The sequence below is a fragment of the Staurois parvus genome, unplaced genomic scaffold (genome assembly GCF_062004578.1).
Source record: "Staurois parvus isolate SC_StPar_1 unplaced genomic scaffold, SC_StPar_1.0 ptg000292l, whole genome shotgun sequence".
NCBI lineage: Eukaryota > Metazoa > Chordata > Amphibia > Anura > Ranidae > Staurois > Staurois parvus.
In genome coordinates, this window is record NW_028318088.1 from 4,838,811 (window position 1) to 4,852,467 (window position 13,657).

The 13,657-nt window shown below is 40.7% G+C and overlaps 1 protein-coding gene across 3 annotated transcripts in view; it reads right to left on the reverse strand.

The window, feature by feature from the left end:
• SLC44A1 (solute carrier family 44 member 1) overlaps nucleotides 1–13,657 on the reverse strand; it is a 182,359-nt gene that overhangs the window by 71,227 nt on the left and 97,475 nt on the right. For all 3 annotated transcript variants that reach the window (XM_089682620.1, XM_089682621.1, XM_089682619.1), the window contains exons 7-9: nucleotides 9,715–9,804; nucleotides 1,875–2,014; nucleotides 684–870 (exon numbers count right to left, since the gene is read on the reverse strand). In XM_089682620.1, the coding sequence (XP_089538746.1) occupies nucleotides 684–870; nucleotides 1,875–2,014; nucleotides 9,715–9,804 (417 nt within the window). The remainder of the gene's footprint in view (nucleotides 1–683; nucleotides 871–1,874; nucleotides 2,015–9,714; nucleotides 9,805–13,657) is intronic.

The window sequence follows — 13,657 nt, forward strand, 5'->3', positions numbered from 1 at the left end:
AGAGAAATACATGTGCAACAGCTGAACTGGTTAAGAATGTAAAGGTAAAAGTATGGGAAAAGAGAACATGTTATAGAGATATTTACAACCCAAAATTCTGCACAACAGTTCACAGAGTAAGAAATAACCCAAACTTATTTTCAAGAAAACCTGTAGTGAAAATTATTTTAAAACAAATTATGTATAATAGGCACTAAAAGGTGCAAGTCAAGTCCTTTCATGTATTAGTTGGGGCCATGGTTATGCTTATGCAATATTGATTTTCATAAAGCAGTTATCTGCACTTGATATTCATGGGATAAAACGCTTTAAAAAAAAGAAAAAAACTGTCGCTGCCAGGTCTGTATGGACCTGACATCAGGGGGTTTTATACACAATCCAGTGGCTGCAGCCACCGGGATTGTGTATAAAACAGGCAGGAAGACTCCTGCCTGTCAGGTAGCTCCACTGCTGCCGATTGCTTCCACAGCACCCCCAGGCTAAAGCACCTTATGGTGCCTACTATACAGAATCATTTGAATTTTTGCAACTGTTTTTTTAAGGTACATGTGTACTTTGAAGTATAGGAACTTTCCAGATTGTTAGACACATAAAAGATATCTAAGACCTATGAATAATTGAGATTACAAAATGAGGAATTATGCTTTGTTCCAGTTTGCAGCTAAATTTCTAAATAGACATACCTGCAGTTCCCAGAAAGAGCAGAACCATGACCCAGTAGACCCAGAACAGCAGAAGAGCAAAAAAAGTCCAAAAGGGCTGGAAGACTAGCAGTGGGAGATGTATGAAAACCTTTCCAGCCACATTGAACAAGGCAATTGTGAGGCCAACTCGCTTCCTCATAACCAGCATGATGAGCAATAGGATCACCTGCCAGGGCAGAGAAACAATATCAGACACAGATAAGAACAAAGAACACAGATGCAAAGACTGATCCAATGAAATGATGGGCCACAAAGCTGTCTGTTACTGTAAAATACGAAGCATGCATGGGTTGCCTTTTCAGATGTGCAATTCATTTTTTATGTATTAAAATCTAAGACCTTTGCCAACCTACAAATGAAAAATGACAAAATGAAATTTCTAAACTAATAAAACAGGAAGGTACTGTTCCAAACTTTATAGAGTACTATTACCTTTTTATACAGTAGCACAATTCTGTATATTTATAGGCAGGAAATTATATATATATGTTAAATATATGCAAAATGGTTTTTCACAGTAAAGAAATAAAAGCAGAAATATGTGGCTTTGACCAGTACCCACTGGACACTGCAATTTCTCAAAGAACTGCCAGACAACTAGTCTTTTTAACAGGAAGTCAGCAATGTCACACTCAAGGTTTCTCATTTTAAAATATGAAACCAAAGCAACAATAAATTGCACATATATTTTGTCCACATAGTGTATTTTGTTATAAAAAGAAAAATGTGTAAACTTTGCTCAGAATGTATTCTTATTTTGGGAAGTATGTGATGAGGGATAGAATACTTTAATACCACTGACAGCATTAACGTCCTCTTCAGCCACAGAAAATTAACTGATTCTTGTAAACAGTAACCTATATCTATGAATATTGGGTAATAAAAATGGCTGAAAAAAAATCACTGGCTCCTACAAAACTGATGTGCAAACCGCGCAGCACACAGAGGATACCTTCACTGTAACAGGCAATTTAAGGTGATGTAGTTAACAAAAACTGCTTGCTGAATCTCAGCTAACATGCACAGTTTCAGTTAGAAGAGGTTTCACCATCTATTCTCAGCTGTTACCACTGTCACTCTGCTGCTATTAATAAACAAGTGAAGGAGTGAGAAAGAGGTGACCCAGTTTCATGTACAGTCAGCATAATAAACCTAAAACAGAATCCTTACGGTAAAGACAGTGGCTGCAATGGCATAGATGAGCAAGGCTTGCTGGTTGTCTTTGGAAACTTGAAGTTGGTCTGGTGGAAGATCTTCACTGAACGATTTCCTGTGCTCGTAATACATCCACCAAAGAACACCTGTACCTCCTGTGCAAAAGTGAAGAAAAATGTGATTAACGCCTAATAAACGGAAAAAAAAGTATCTTTGATCAAAGGTATAAGAACAGAAAAACCTGCACTGAAAAAAAAAAAAAATTAAATCCAGCTTGCATCTACTGAAAACAAAATGCGCCATTTTGAATCAGGTGTCTCAAGGCAATATGCTACCAACCTACATTAAAGACAGCTCCAAAACAAAATAGCAATTTTATTTCTGGTGATAATAATGCCACCATTCTGAGGGTTCCCCAGCATCTATTTCTACCATATCCTGATAGGAGAGTTAACTGCAGAAACCACAAAGCATTAGATCTCTGCGAAAAAGAAAAGTATTGCATTACACTCCAAATGACCGCATTCAACTCCACTTAACACAATATTAATATGCTTTCACATTCACACTTTTAAAATCTACATAAAAAACAGAATGCAATGATTTGCAAATCACATAAACCAATATTTTATTTACCATAGGAAATAGAAAAAATACATTTTTAAACTGAGCAAGTGTACCATTTTAAGAAAAAAAATTAGCTCATTTTGAAATTGAAGAATTTGAACGCAAGTTGGGACAGGTCAATAAAAATGTGGCAAAGTAAGTTATACAAACAAGGAAGAGCTGGAATAACATGTAGCAACTGATCAGATTAATTGGCAACAGGTCAGTAACATGATTGGGTATAAAAAGAACATCTTAGGGAATGATAGAGTGTCTCAGATGTAAAGATGAGCAGAGGTTTACCAATCTGTGAAATGCTGCATCTAAAAACTGTCAAACAATTAAAGTGTTACTAAACCGAGGACCCTGCATTCACTATATCTGGTCTCCCACAGTACAAAGAACATGGAAATGCAATTATTTTAGTCTATCAGTGTCCAGCTGAGCACCGGTTAATCTTGTAGGAGGAGTTTTCATTCTGCTCTGACTGTTCTGTGAGGCTGCATGACCCCTGATCTGGACAGTGCTGATCACATGCACCCTCAAAGAGAAAAAAAACAAAAAACAAAAACAAAACTTTCTAGCAATACACACTAAATTGAGTATGTGGAGATTGATTCATAGAGCTCAGTACTATCAGCAGATGGATTGGGGACAGAAGAAGGGGAGCATCAGAGAAGCCAGGATCAAACAGCCTATTAACACAATGTGGAGGATTAACCCCCTGGGTTCCACAGTGAGCAAAACAAGCGTGCCTTACTGCATATACAGACTAATTTTACTGTTGTGGGCTTAAAACTTTAAGGTTCCTCAACATAAAATTGCAAAAACTTTAAATATATTATCAACTCTAATGCATAATATCAGCAAAACATTCTTAGAAACTAGAGAAATCTCTGTGCACAAGATACAAGGCTGAAACACAATATTGTATACCTGTAATTTAAGGGCCCTCAGATGTGCATTAAAATTAGGCATGATTCTGTGATGGACATCACTGCAAGGGCTCAAGAATACTTCCAAAAATCACTGTCTGTGAACACAGTTTGCCATACCACCCAAAAATGCAAGGTAAAACTCTGATCATGCAAAGAAGCCATATTTGAACATGATCCAGAAATGTCACTATCTTCATTGGGCCAAATCTCATTTAATATGGTTTGTTGCAAAGTGGAAAACTGCTCTGTGGCCAGAAGAATTGAGTGTGCCGATTTTTCTGGACTAAAGAAGAGAAGGACTTTCCAGCTTGTTATTAGAGCTCAGTTCAAAAGCTTCTGAAGGTATGGGGGTGCATTAGTGCGCATGCAATTGGCAACTTGAACATCTGGAAAGGTACCATCAATGCTGAAAGATATATCCAGGTTTTAGAGCAGCATATGCTGACATCCAGAGGCATCTTTTTCAGGGAAGGCCTTCCATAATTCAGCAGGACAATGATAAACCGCATTCTGCATCTGTGACAGCAGCATGGCTTCTTAGTAGAAGTGTCCGGGTGCTTAACTGGCCTGCCTGCAGCCCAAACCTTTCACCAATTGAAAATATTTGGTGCATCTTAAAAACAAAAAATATAACAAAGAAGGCCCAGGACTGTTGAGCAGTTAGAATCCTATATCAGGCAAGAATGGGACAACAAGAGTCTCCCAAATCTCTAGCAACAAGTCTTCTCAGTTGCCAGATGTACACAGAGTGTTAAAAGAAGAATTTATGAAACGTTTGAGAAGTATTACTGCCATCAATTTCAAAATGACCTTATTTTTATCTTAAAATGGTACATTTTCTCAGTTTAAACACTTGAAATGGTTTTGATGTAGATTTTATGAAGCATCCCAACACACAAATATTACACACACACACACACACACGTATTGGGACGCCTGCCTTTGCATGCACATGAACTTTAGTGGCATCCCAGTCTTAGTCTGTAGGGTTCAATATTGAGTTGGCCCACCCTTTGCAGCTGTAACAGCTTCAGCTCTTCTGGGAAGGCTGTCCACAAGGTTTAGGTATGTGTCTATGGGAATGTTTGACCATTCTTCCAGAACAGAAGTGCCTTTGTGAGGTCAGGCACTGATGTCAGATGAGAAGGCCTGGCTCGCAGTCTCTGCTCTAATTCATTCTAAAGGTGTTCTATCGGGTTGAGGTCAGAACTCTGTGCAGGCCAATCAAGTTCCTCCACCCCAAACTCACTCATCCAGTTCTTTATGGACCGTGCTTTGTGCACTGGTACACAGTCATGTTGGAACAAGAAGGGGTCATCCCCAAACTCTTCCCACAAAATTGGGAGAATGAAATTGTCTTGGTATGCTGATGCCTTAAAAGTTCCCTTCACTGGAACTAAGGGGCCAAGTCCAACCCCTGAAAAACAACCCCCCACCATAATCCCCCCTCCAACAAACTTTACACTTGGCACAATGCAGCCAGGCAAGTATCAGTCTCCTGGCAACCGCCAATCCCAGACATCTATCAGATTGCTAGACAGAGAAACGTGATTCATCACTCTAGAGAACAAGTCTCCACTGCTCTTGAGTCCAGTGCTAGCGTGCTTTACACCACTGCATCCAACGCTTTGCATTGCACTTGGTGATGTAAGGCTTAGGATGCAGCTGCTCGGCCATGGAAACCCATTCCATGAAGCTCTCTACGCACTGTTGTACTAATCTGAAGGCCACACAAAGTTTTCTATTGACCTTGCAGAGAGCTGGCAACTTCTGCACACTGTGCGCTTCAGCATGAGCTGACCCCGCTCTGTCATTTTACGTGGCTTACCACTTCGTGGCTGAGTTGCTGTTGTTCCCAGTTGCTTCCATTTTGTTATAATACCCCTAACAGTTGACCGTGGAATATTTAGTAGCAAGGAAATGTCACGATGGACTTATTGCACAGGTGACAACCTATCACAGTACCATGCTTTAATTCACTGAGCTCCTGAGAGCGACCCATTCTTTCACAAATGTTTGTAGAAGCAGTCTACATTCCTAGGTGCTTGATTTTATACACCTGTGGCCATGGAAGCGACTGGAACACCTGAATCCAATGACCTGGAGGGGTGTCCCAATACTTTTGGCAATATAGTGTATATAAAAAGTGTGTGTGCAGCTCACATCAGTTCCGGACTATAGTCCAGGGTGTGGTAGCAAACTTTAAAAGAAAATCAAAAGTAACAGTCCAACACATGCGGATTACCCATGCATGGGTTCTTCTCCAGAAAATACAAATAATGTAAAAATACTAAGCCACTTGGCTCTGAAGGACTACTCAGCCTCAACTGAAGTACCTCACCGCAATGGCCCACTCCTGGTCACCAAACAGGGATCTCCAGCCCCCCTCACTCTCACAGACTTCCAGACTTCCTCTAGCCTCCCTGAACCTGCTGGCAGCCTCAGCTTTCTCAGCCTCCTAGACCCCCTCTTAGCCTTCCAAACCTGCTGTACTGACTTTCACAGTCCTTGGGCAATAGGTTCTCCTCATAAGGGATGCAGTCACTGATAGGAACAACCATATATCCTGAATGGCAGAAACTGCAACTGCCCTGTGCTCTCACCAGACCATTATTATAAGGGCTGTGTGAGCTTGGATACACACCCTGCTGGTTTTTGCACAAAAACCATGACACTGGGTTGGAGATTTCTTCCCTCCCAAGACATGTTGAACTCCAAACTATGACGTTATTATGCTTTAAAAGCTTTTTTGAGACACTATTTTTTAATCTGATTATTTATTCAGTAAGAGTATCTGTTGGTATATATACACTGGTTTAAGTACAGTGAGATTCTATTGAGTTCATTGTCACATTATATGCATTGCAGTACGTACATTTTTTGTTGGTTTGCGCTGCACTTTTTAGGTTAATGGACAGTCTCACGTGCTGCACACATGCAAACCAAACAAAACTGAAGTCATGGAATGCTGCATTTGAGGATAAAGCTATACTAAAAAGCAAAAGCCTAAGGGTCAGGAATTCTGTGCTGCAATGATTTATAGCTACTCTAAGAAAATGACAGGGTCACTCAAAACAACCATCCTGTGTTATGCAAGCATTTAACACCATAAAACCGTATTGCATCTATGTTGTGGTCTTTACTATTAGGGCATAAAATGAAATGTGGAAGCCAATAGATTATAATGCTCATCAATAACAGGATGTCATTCAAGCATCCAAGACAAAGTGATGAATATGTTTCCTTTCATAGTGCTCATGAAAGGTGACCTACTTGATATGACAAAAAGACCCTGGGAGTCTGAATGAGTGAAGTTTTCAATGTGATTTATTGAATGAATGGCTTGTAGGTGTAACCAGGGACACATTACAGGGATTTGAAAACCGCTAGCTAATGATGTTCTCTCTCATTCATTCCACATTGTAAGTTTCCAGCATTACAAATCACACCATTTCTCTGATAAGAGGTACAAAATGGAGAACAGCTTGATAATTTTTCTCAGCTATCCTAACAAGGAATAAATCTTGCTTGTCCTTCAGTGACACAGGGTCAATTGAAAAGTTCACAAGTCTAAATCAGTAGCATTTGCAGATAACTTGTACCTGTAAAGTGAAAATATTTCACATGCACAATTTGACAAAACCTTGGAGCAACAACTTTATAGGCCAACCGATTTGCAACCATTAGGCACTAACCTCTCATAACATTTTTTTAAGAGCTGGGAACATACTGCACATCAACAGAATCATATAGCATTTAGCTAGATCGTGGAAACACTATCCAAAGGCTCACAAATGCCCATAGGCCCAGAAAATGGCTATTTATAATTATTATATTTTATTTTGCTTTAAAGAAAAGGACACAAATTCTGTATAAACAAAATATGAACTTTTTTTTTTTTAACTTAAATTTACTGTCTGAAGATCTTTATTAGAAAAGCAACAGAATTTTTGTTATAGACACTCTCAATTAACAAACACAAACTATAAGGCCTCATTCACAGGGGTGGCAGGACTGCAATTTTCAGATGTGGCAGCAAAAGAGCTTCATTTAGTTTGTGTGCAGTGACACAATGGGGGAGATTTACTAAAACTGGTGTACTCAGAATCTGGAGCAGCTCCACATGGTAGCCAATCAGCTTCTAACCTCAGCTCGTTCAATTAACAGTGACAATAAAACTTGGAAGCTGGTTGGTTTATATGCAGATCCGCACTAGATTTTCCACTCTTAATTAAAAATAAATGCTTGTTTTCACCTTTTTTCCTTTGTTTTCATACCAGCACTGCTTATTTCCAGCAGCCACTTCCGGTGTATCTACGTAAAGACCAGGCCTATTCTGACACTTTTTGTAAGTAAATATCAGTATTTTTTTGCTAGAAAATTACATAGAACCCCCAAACATTATTGTTTTGGTAGAGGCCCTAGAGAATAAAATTGTGGCCGTTGCAATTTTTGTCACAGTATTTGGGCAGCGTTTTTTCAAATGCAATGTATTTGGAAAAAATACACTTTAATGAATTTAAGAAAACTTAAATACAACTCATTTTTTTCTAAAGTATGAAAGATGATGTTACGCTGAGTAAATAGATATTCATTTTGTCATGCTTTAAAATTGTGCACCCTTGTGGAATGGCGCCAAATTACAGTACTTAAAAATCTCCATAGGTGAAGCTTTAACATTTTTTACAGGTTGCCAGTTTAGAGTTACAGAGGAGGTCTAGAGCTAGAATTATTTCTCTTGCTCTGACTTTCATGGCAATACCTCACATGTGTGGTGCAAACACCCTGTACATATGTGGGTGTGACCTACGTATTTGTTTACCACTGCACGAGAGCACAGGAGGATGAGGGCGCTTTAATTTTTTTTTTTATTATTATTTATTTTTTTACACTGTCCCTTTACATTTTTTGATCACTTCTACTCCTATCACAAGGAATGTAAACTTCCCTTGTGATAGAAAGAAGGCATAACATGTACTCTTTATGGAGACATCTGGGGGTCAATAAGACCCCATATCTCTCTCTCTCCTTTATAATGGAAAGCAGAAGATTTAAAAAAAAAAAAAAAAGGCTTGTTTACATCGGCTGTGACCCAGGAGTGACGTCATGACATCGCTCTGGCCCTCTAAGGCCATATGAGATGGGTGGAGGCAATCTTTCCTCTGCACATCTGTGGCCAGCTGCTGCAAGTTCCGGATCAGTTCCCTGGCTCACCGATCATCCAAGTAAGCCAGAGAACCACCAGAAAGTGGCGACCCCTCCGGCTGCTGCTATTCAGCCACTCTGATCTTTTAGCAGAAAGACTGAGGAAAATTTTAATACCAGGGTTATGGCATCTAGCTGCAGCCATAACCCAGTATTAAAAGTCAAAGTAATAATGTATTTTCCCAGTTAGGTGGTCGGAAAGTGCCTATGTACAGTACATTCGCTCAAACATCAACTGCATGTCATTCCTGAGGGTGGGTTTCCAGATGCTGTAAACAACCAAAACATGCCTGTGCAATGCAGGTATGGACAAGGAACAATGGTGAAAGCAGAACTGGGAGATAGGGACAAAGTGTTGTCGCTTTATAACAGGGGCCTTAGTAGCACAATCACTCGGTATTATTTTAATGAAAGCTGCAGATTTTAAAAAAATTATTGAAAATGGCTTTTTAACCATTTTCTGCCCAAAACGGCAGTCATGGTCCCAGGATCTTTTTTTTAGTGGGTGATGCTGAATAATGTAAACGTAATGTAAAAGCGATCCAAGCAGATAATTAGCAGCTGGACCACTTTTACAAGAGGCAGAAGGGGGTCCCCCTGCCACCTTCCTGGGCTCTCCAGTCCTACCAGAGAGCCCTAGACAGACGCCAGTGATTCTGCTAGCTGACCATAGAGATGACCAAGAACTAGAACATCCCTGATCATCCTTATGGTCTAAGAAACTGGAAACAATGTTTTTTTGTCACTTTCGGTTTCGGTCAAATGTAAAAATGGGTCGTTGTGGGCCTGTGAAAGTATCAGATCAAACTGGTCTGGGTTTAAACTGATGCTTTGAAGAGCAGAGGAGAGATCTGGGGTCTAATCTCCATTTTCAGATAGATGGCAAAAAACACCTGAGGTGTATTAAACCTCCCTCCTCTTTCCAAAATGAAAAAACAAACTTTTGCCCTTAGTTTTTCATCTTTAAAATGGCACTCATAAGGTCACCGATTTCCATTTCCTAACATGGCTCATATCATGATTATTAATTTACTTTGTATACATACTGCACATGCACACATACTTTTTTTATTTCATGTAGATAGCAAAAGGCCTGTAACACTCACCAAGAGAACCCAGCACGACCAAGATGGTTAAGATCCAAACAAGCACTCTGGAGATGTATCTGATTATAACCATCAAAATCATTGAAAGCACTGCAAGAAAAATAAGATAACACATTGTAAATAGTTTGTAGGTCACTGCATACCAAAAACGGATTTTCAAAATAGACAATTACTGATAACATTTTTTGTAGCAAAGATTAAAGCCTATAAAATAGATAAATGAGCAACCTATTGCGCACACTACTACTCAATAGAAGTAATTTAGAGGAAATAGGCAAAAAGAATTGTATAATCCCATTAAAGAAGAGAGTTTGGAACTGCGCAGGGTTTTGCATTATCTCAACCCAGAGTGATTATTCCCAGGTCATTTAGGCCCTTTTCACACTAGCGAACTGTCTGTTCGTTTTTTTATTCACCCGTTGACGGATGGAAAATGGACAGCAATGCATTCCTATGGGCAAATGGATGTAAAACAGATAATCATCCGTTTTTTTAGTGGAACTCTAATGGAAGTCTATATAATTTTGTTCTGTTTAAAAGACGGAAGTGGACCTAAACAAATGTAAATGGACAAACAGTCCATTTTTGCATTGCTTGTTAGGAGACTGCACCGGATGACCCCGCCCAGTTATGATGTCATTGACCAGGAGCATGGTCACCTGGTGATGCCACCTCGTTAAATTCCCCCCCCCCCCCCGCCCTTTTGTTTACTGAATGACAGCAACAAATGGGTGGGTTCAATAAGTGCCATCATTGACCATAATTGAGGTCATAAGACTCCATACCAGATTCTGATATGTCACCCATCGCACCCCTACAACCACAGAACCAGGGTTGTGGGGAAGAGGCCCTTGTTCTCATCAACATGGGGACAAGGTGCCTTGCCAGAGGCATGTGACATAGTATGGTTCAGGAGGGGAAGAAGCACACACTCATCCCCCCCCTTTCCTGCATGCTTGGATAAGTGCCTGGTATGGATTTTTGGAGTGGACCTCACACTTTTTTTTTTTTTTTTTGGCGTGAGGCTTACACCCCAATCCACTCCAGACCTGAAGGGTCCACGCTGTCAGATTACACTCATTAGCACTGCTGGCTATAGCTGGGAGCACTGAAAAATTCTGTACAACCAGCCTGTTGGAAAATTTTTACTTGATCGAGAGATCAACTTCTGTACAACTAGTCTGCCCATAGATATATTGAAATTCGGCTAGTCCCTGCTGAACCAGCCGAATTTCAATCCAGCTATGGTTGGCTTTAGCAACTAAGATTTTCACAAGAAGAGGTTAATGGCAACCCTGTATTTCTCCCAGCACAGGTTTCCATTATAGAACACAAGGGGGAAAAAAACAGGTAAGCAACAAAGCTCTGGAAGACTATATATTTTGCTTGTCGGAAATCTGAGATCATCAGCACACTACTTTGCTTTAAATTGCACAGAAAAGCTTTGCTGACTTGATGTAGAGATGTGCAGTATGGCAACAGAATGCTTATCTGTATTACAGATGACAATGTGTCAGCAAAGTGTTATAGGTGGCCTTCTGTATCAGACGTGCCTACTTTCTGCCAACTACTGTATTGATTTTACCTCTCAGCCTTGCCTGTGAATAATCTCTAGTGCTCAAAGCTAAGCATACACAAACCTGAAAATAAATGGAGCTGTGTGGGAAGATGCAGTCAAGCTGCAACTGCATTGTAACTGAGAAATACATTTACAATAATAGGCCACTTTAAATGTATAACGTTTTAGAATGATAACCGTGATCTCAACTGATTTGCAAAGCTTGTTACATAGGGTGTGAAGCTCAGTTTCGGGACAACTGTCTGCATTTTGTGTCTACAAATATGTGGGCCCGAGCAGACATGTTTTGTCATGTAGAAACCTTGTTTTGTCATGAATGAGCTGAACAGAGGTCCATTTTCACCCTATGACATCTGTCAATCAGGGGGAATTTGCAGGCTTGGCGATCACGGAGTTTCAGTGCTAGTGTGAAAGTAAAATCACTGTGCCTATTCTCAATGTTCAATAGGATGCAATCCTACCATTAACACTCAACATGGATTTTGCATGTTCCTGTGTTTGAATGGTTTCCTTCCAGCTGCTTTTGTATCATTTAATAATCCAGAGCTGTGGGCTAACTGACATGACTGCAGAAGGGAAATTAGTTCCACAGAGCAGGGTGTGATTTGAATGGTCTTATGCATTTTTTAAACCTATGCAAAATATGCCAGGATACTGTATATACTGATATAAATTAAATGCACAATAAGAAAGTTAAAGGTTAGTTTGCAGGCTACAAAAGCTATGTAAAATAGTGTACAAACCTTGGAAGATAATGGTCAACATGAAACTGAAAAACTTAAAGCGGAGTTCCACCTCCTCTCCCCCCTCTCCACTTCCACATTTGGCACGTTATAGGGGGGAGCGGGTACCTGCTCCCACTTCCGGCTCAGTTTGCCATGGCGAACTGAGCCAGAAGTTTGGGACCCCCCTCCTCAGTTCTATGGGACACTTCCAAAGTCCCAGAGGACTGTGACCCATTCACAAACCACAGCGTACTTCACAAATGCGCAGCAGGAAACTGGCGGTGAAGCCGCAAGGCTTCACCACCAGTTTCACTTAGTCAAGATGGCAGTGCTAGCACCCGACAGCAGATTGAAGAATTGGCTCGGGGTGTGGACACCGCTGGATTCCCAAACAGGCAAGTGCCCTACTATTAAAAGTCAGCAGCTACAGTATTTGTAGCTGCTAATTTTTTTGGGGAGGTGGCAGGGGCCAGAACAAAAAGTGGAAGCTCTGCTTGTTTGCCTCCTCCCCCCTCTCCACTGCCATATTTGGCACCTTTTGTGGGAGAGGGGGGAGTGGATACCTGGTTTTCACAGGTACCCACTCCCACTTCCAGCTCACTTCGCCGTGGCAAAGTGAGCCGGAAGTTCAGCCCCCCTCCTTCATCCCGCAGTCTCCTTGGAACCTTCACAGGTCTCAGAAGACTGCCAGAGAAATCAGGATGCACAGTGCGACTCGTGCATGCGCAGTGGGCACCTGGCTGTGAATGTGGAGGGGCTGTCTGTGGCCTGGTGCCCACAGTTTAGATGCCGGCACCGGGGAAAGAAGGAGAGAAGGGACGCTGCTGACTTTTAATAAAACACAAAACAACTGAAACTCTGCTTTAAAAAGCATCAAATCAAGCATCAGCCTAAATTGCATCAAAACAATGAAGTGATATCAAATACATCCAGAATTTCTTTTATTAAAAAAAAAAAATAACATAATAGAGTAAGATTAGATTCTCAGTTATCAGACATTTTTAGAACTTTGAGAAAGTTAAAGTGCACCTGTGCTCAGAATATGGACATTAAACTATTAAAGCCCATCTCACGGGTAAGAAAAAAAATGTTCCCTGGGGCTGCACCAGCATTGCAAGGATTAAAATCTTACTCTCTGTTGCCTCGGCAGCTTCCCTCCAGCAGTGGATTGTCCTTTGGTATCCTCACATCCAATGCAGAGCTTTGAGCTCTGCATTGGACTTAAAGTGGTTATACAGAGAACTTAAACAAATCCTCCTACATAAGTTGTACCGGTTTATCTGTAGACAGAATCTTCTCTGCAGAATGTACTCTGCTTTTCTGGGCTTATAGAGGTAAGAGGTGGGGATCTAACAACACACACTGCACAGCTCAGAGAGGTGAGCTGAATATTATCTGAGACCTGAGTGAAAATAATGGACCCCTCCCTCTACACAATCTTCTAGGGAAACATGCACAGCAGAGGCTGTCAATCACAGTCTGTGTGATGTAGTTCCCCTCCCCTTCTCTCTCGATTACTTTGAGTTGGCACAACCTGTCAGCAATAACTCATGTAGATAGCAGAGAAAAGAGACACAGGGCAGGAATCACATCACACTAGGTGCTTGAGGCAAGTACACACTATAGAAGGATATGCTTT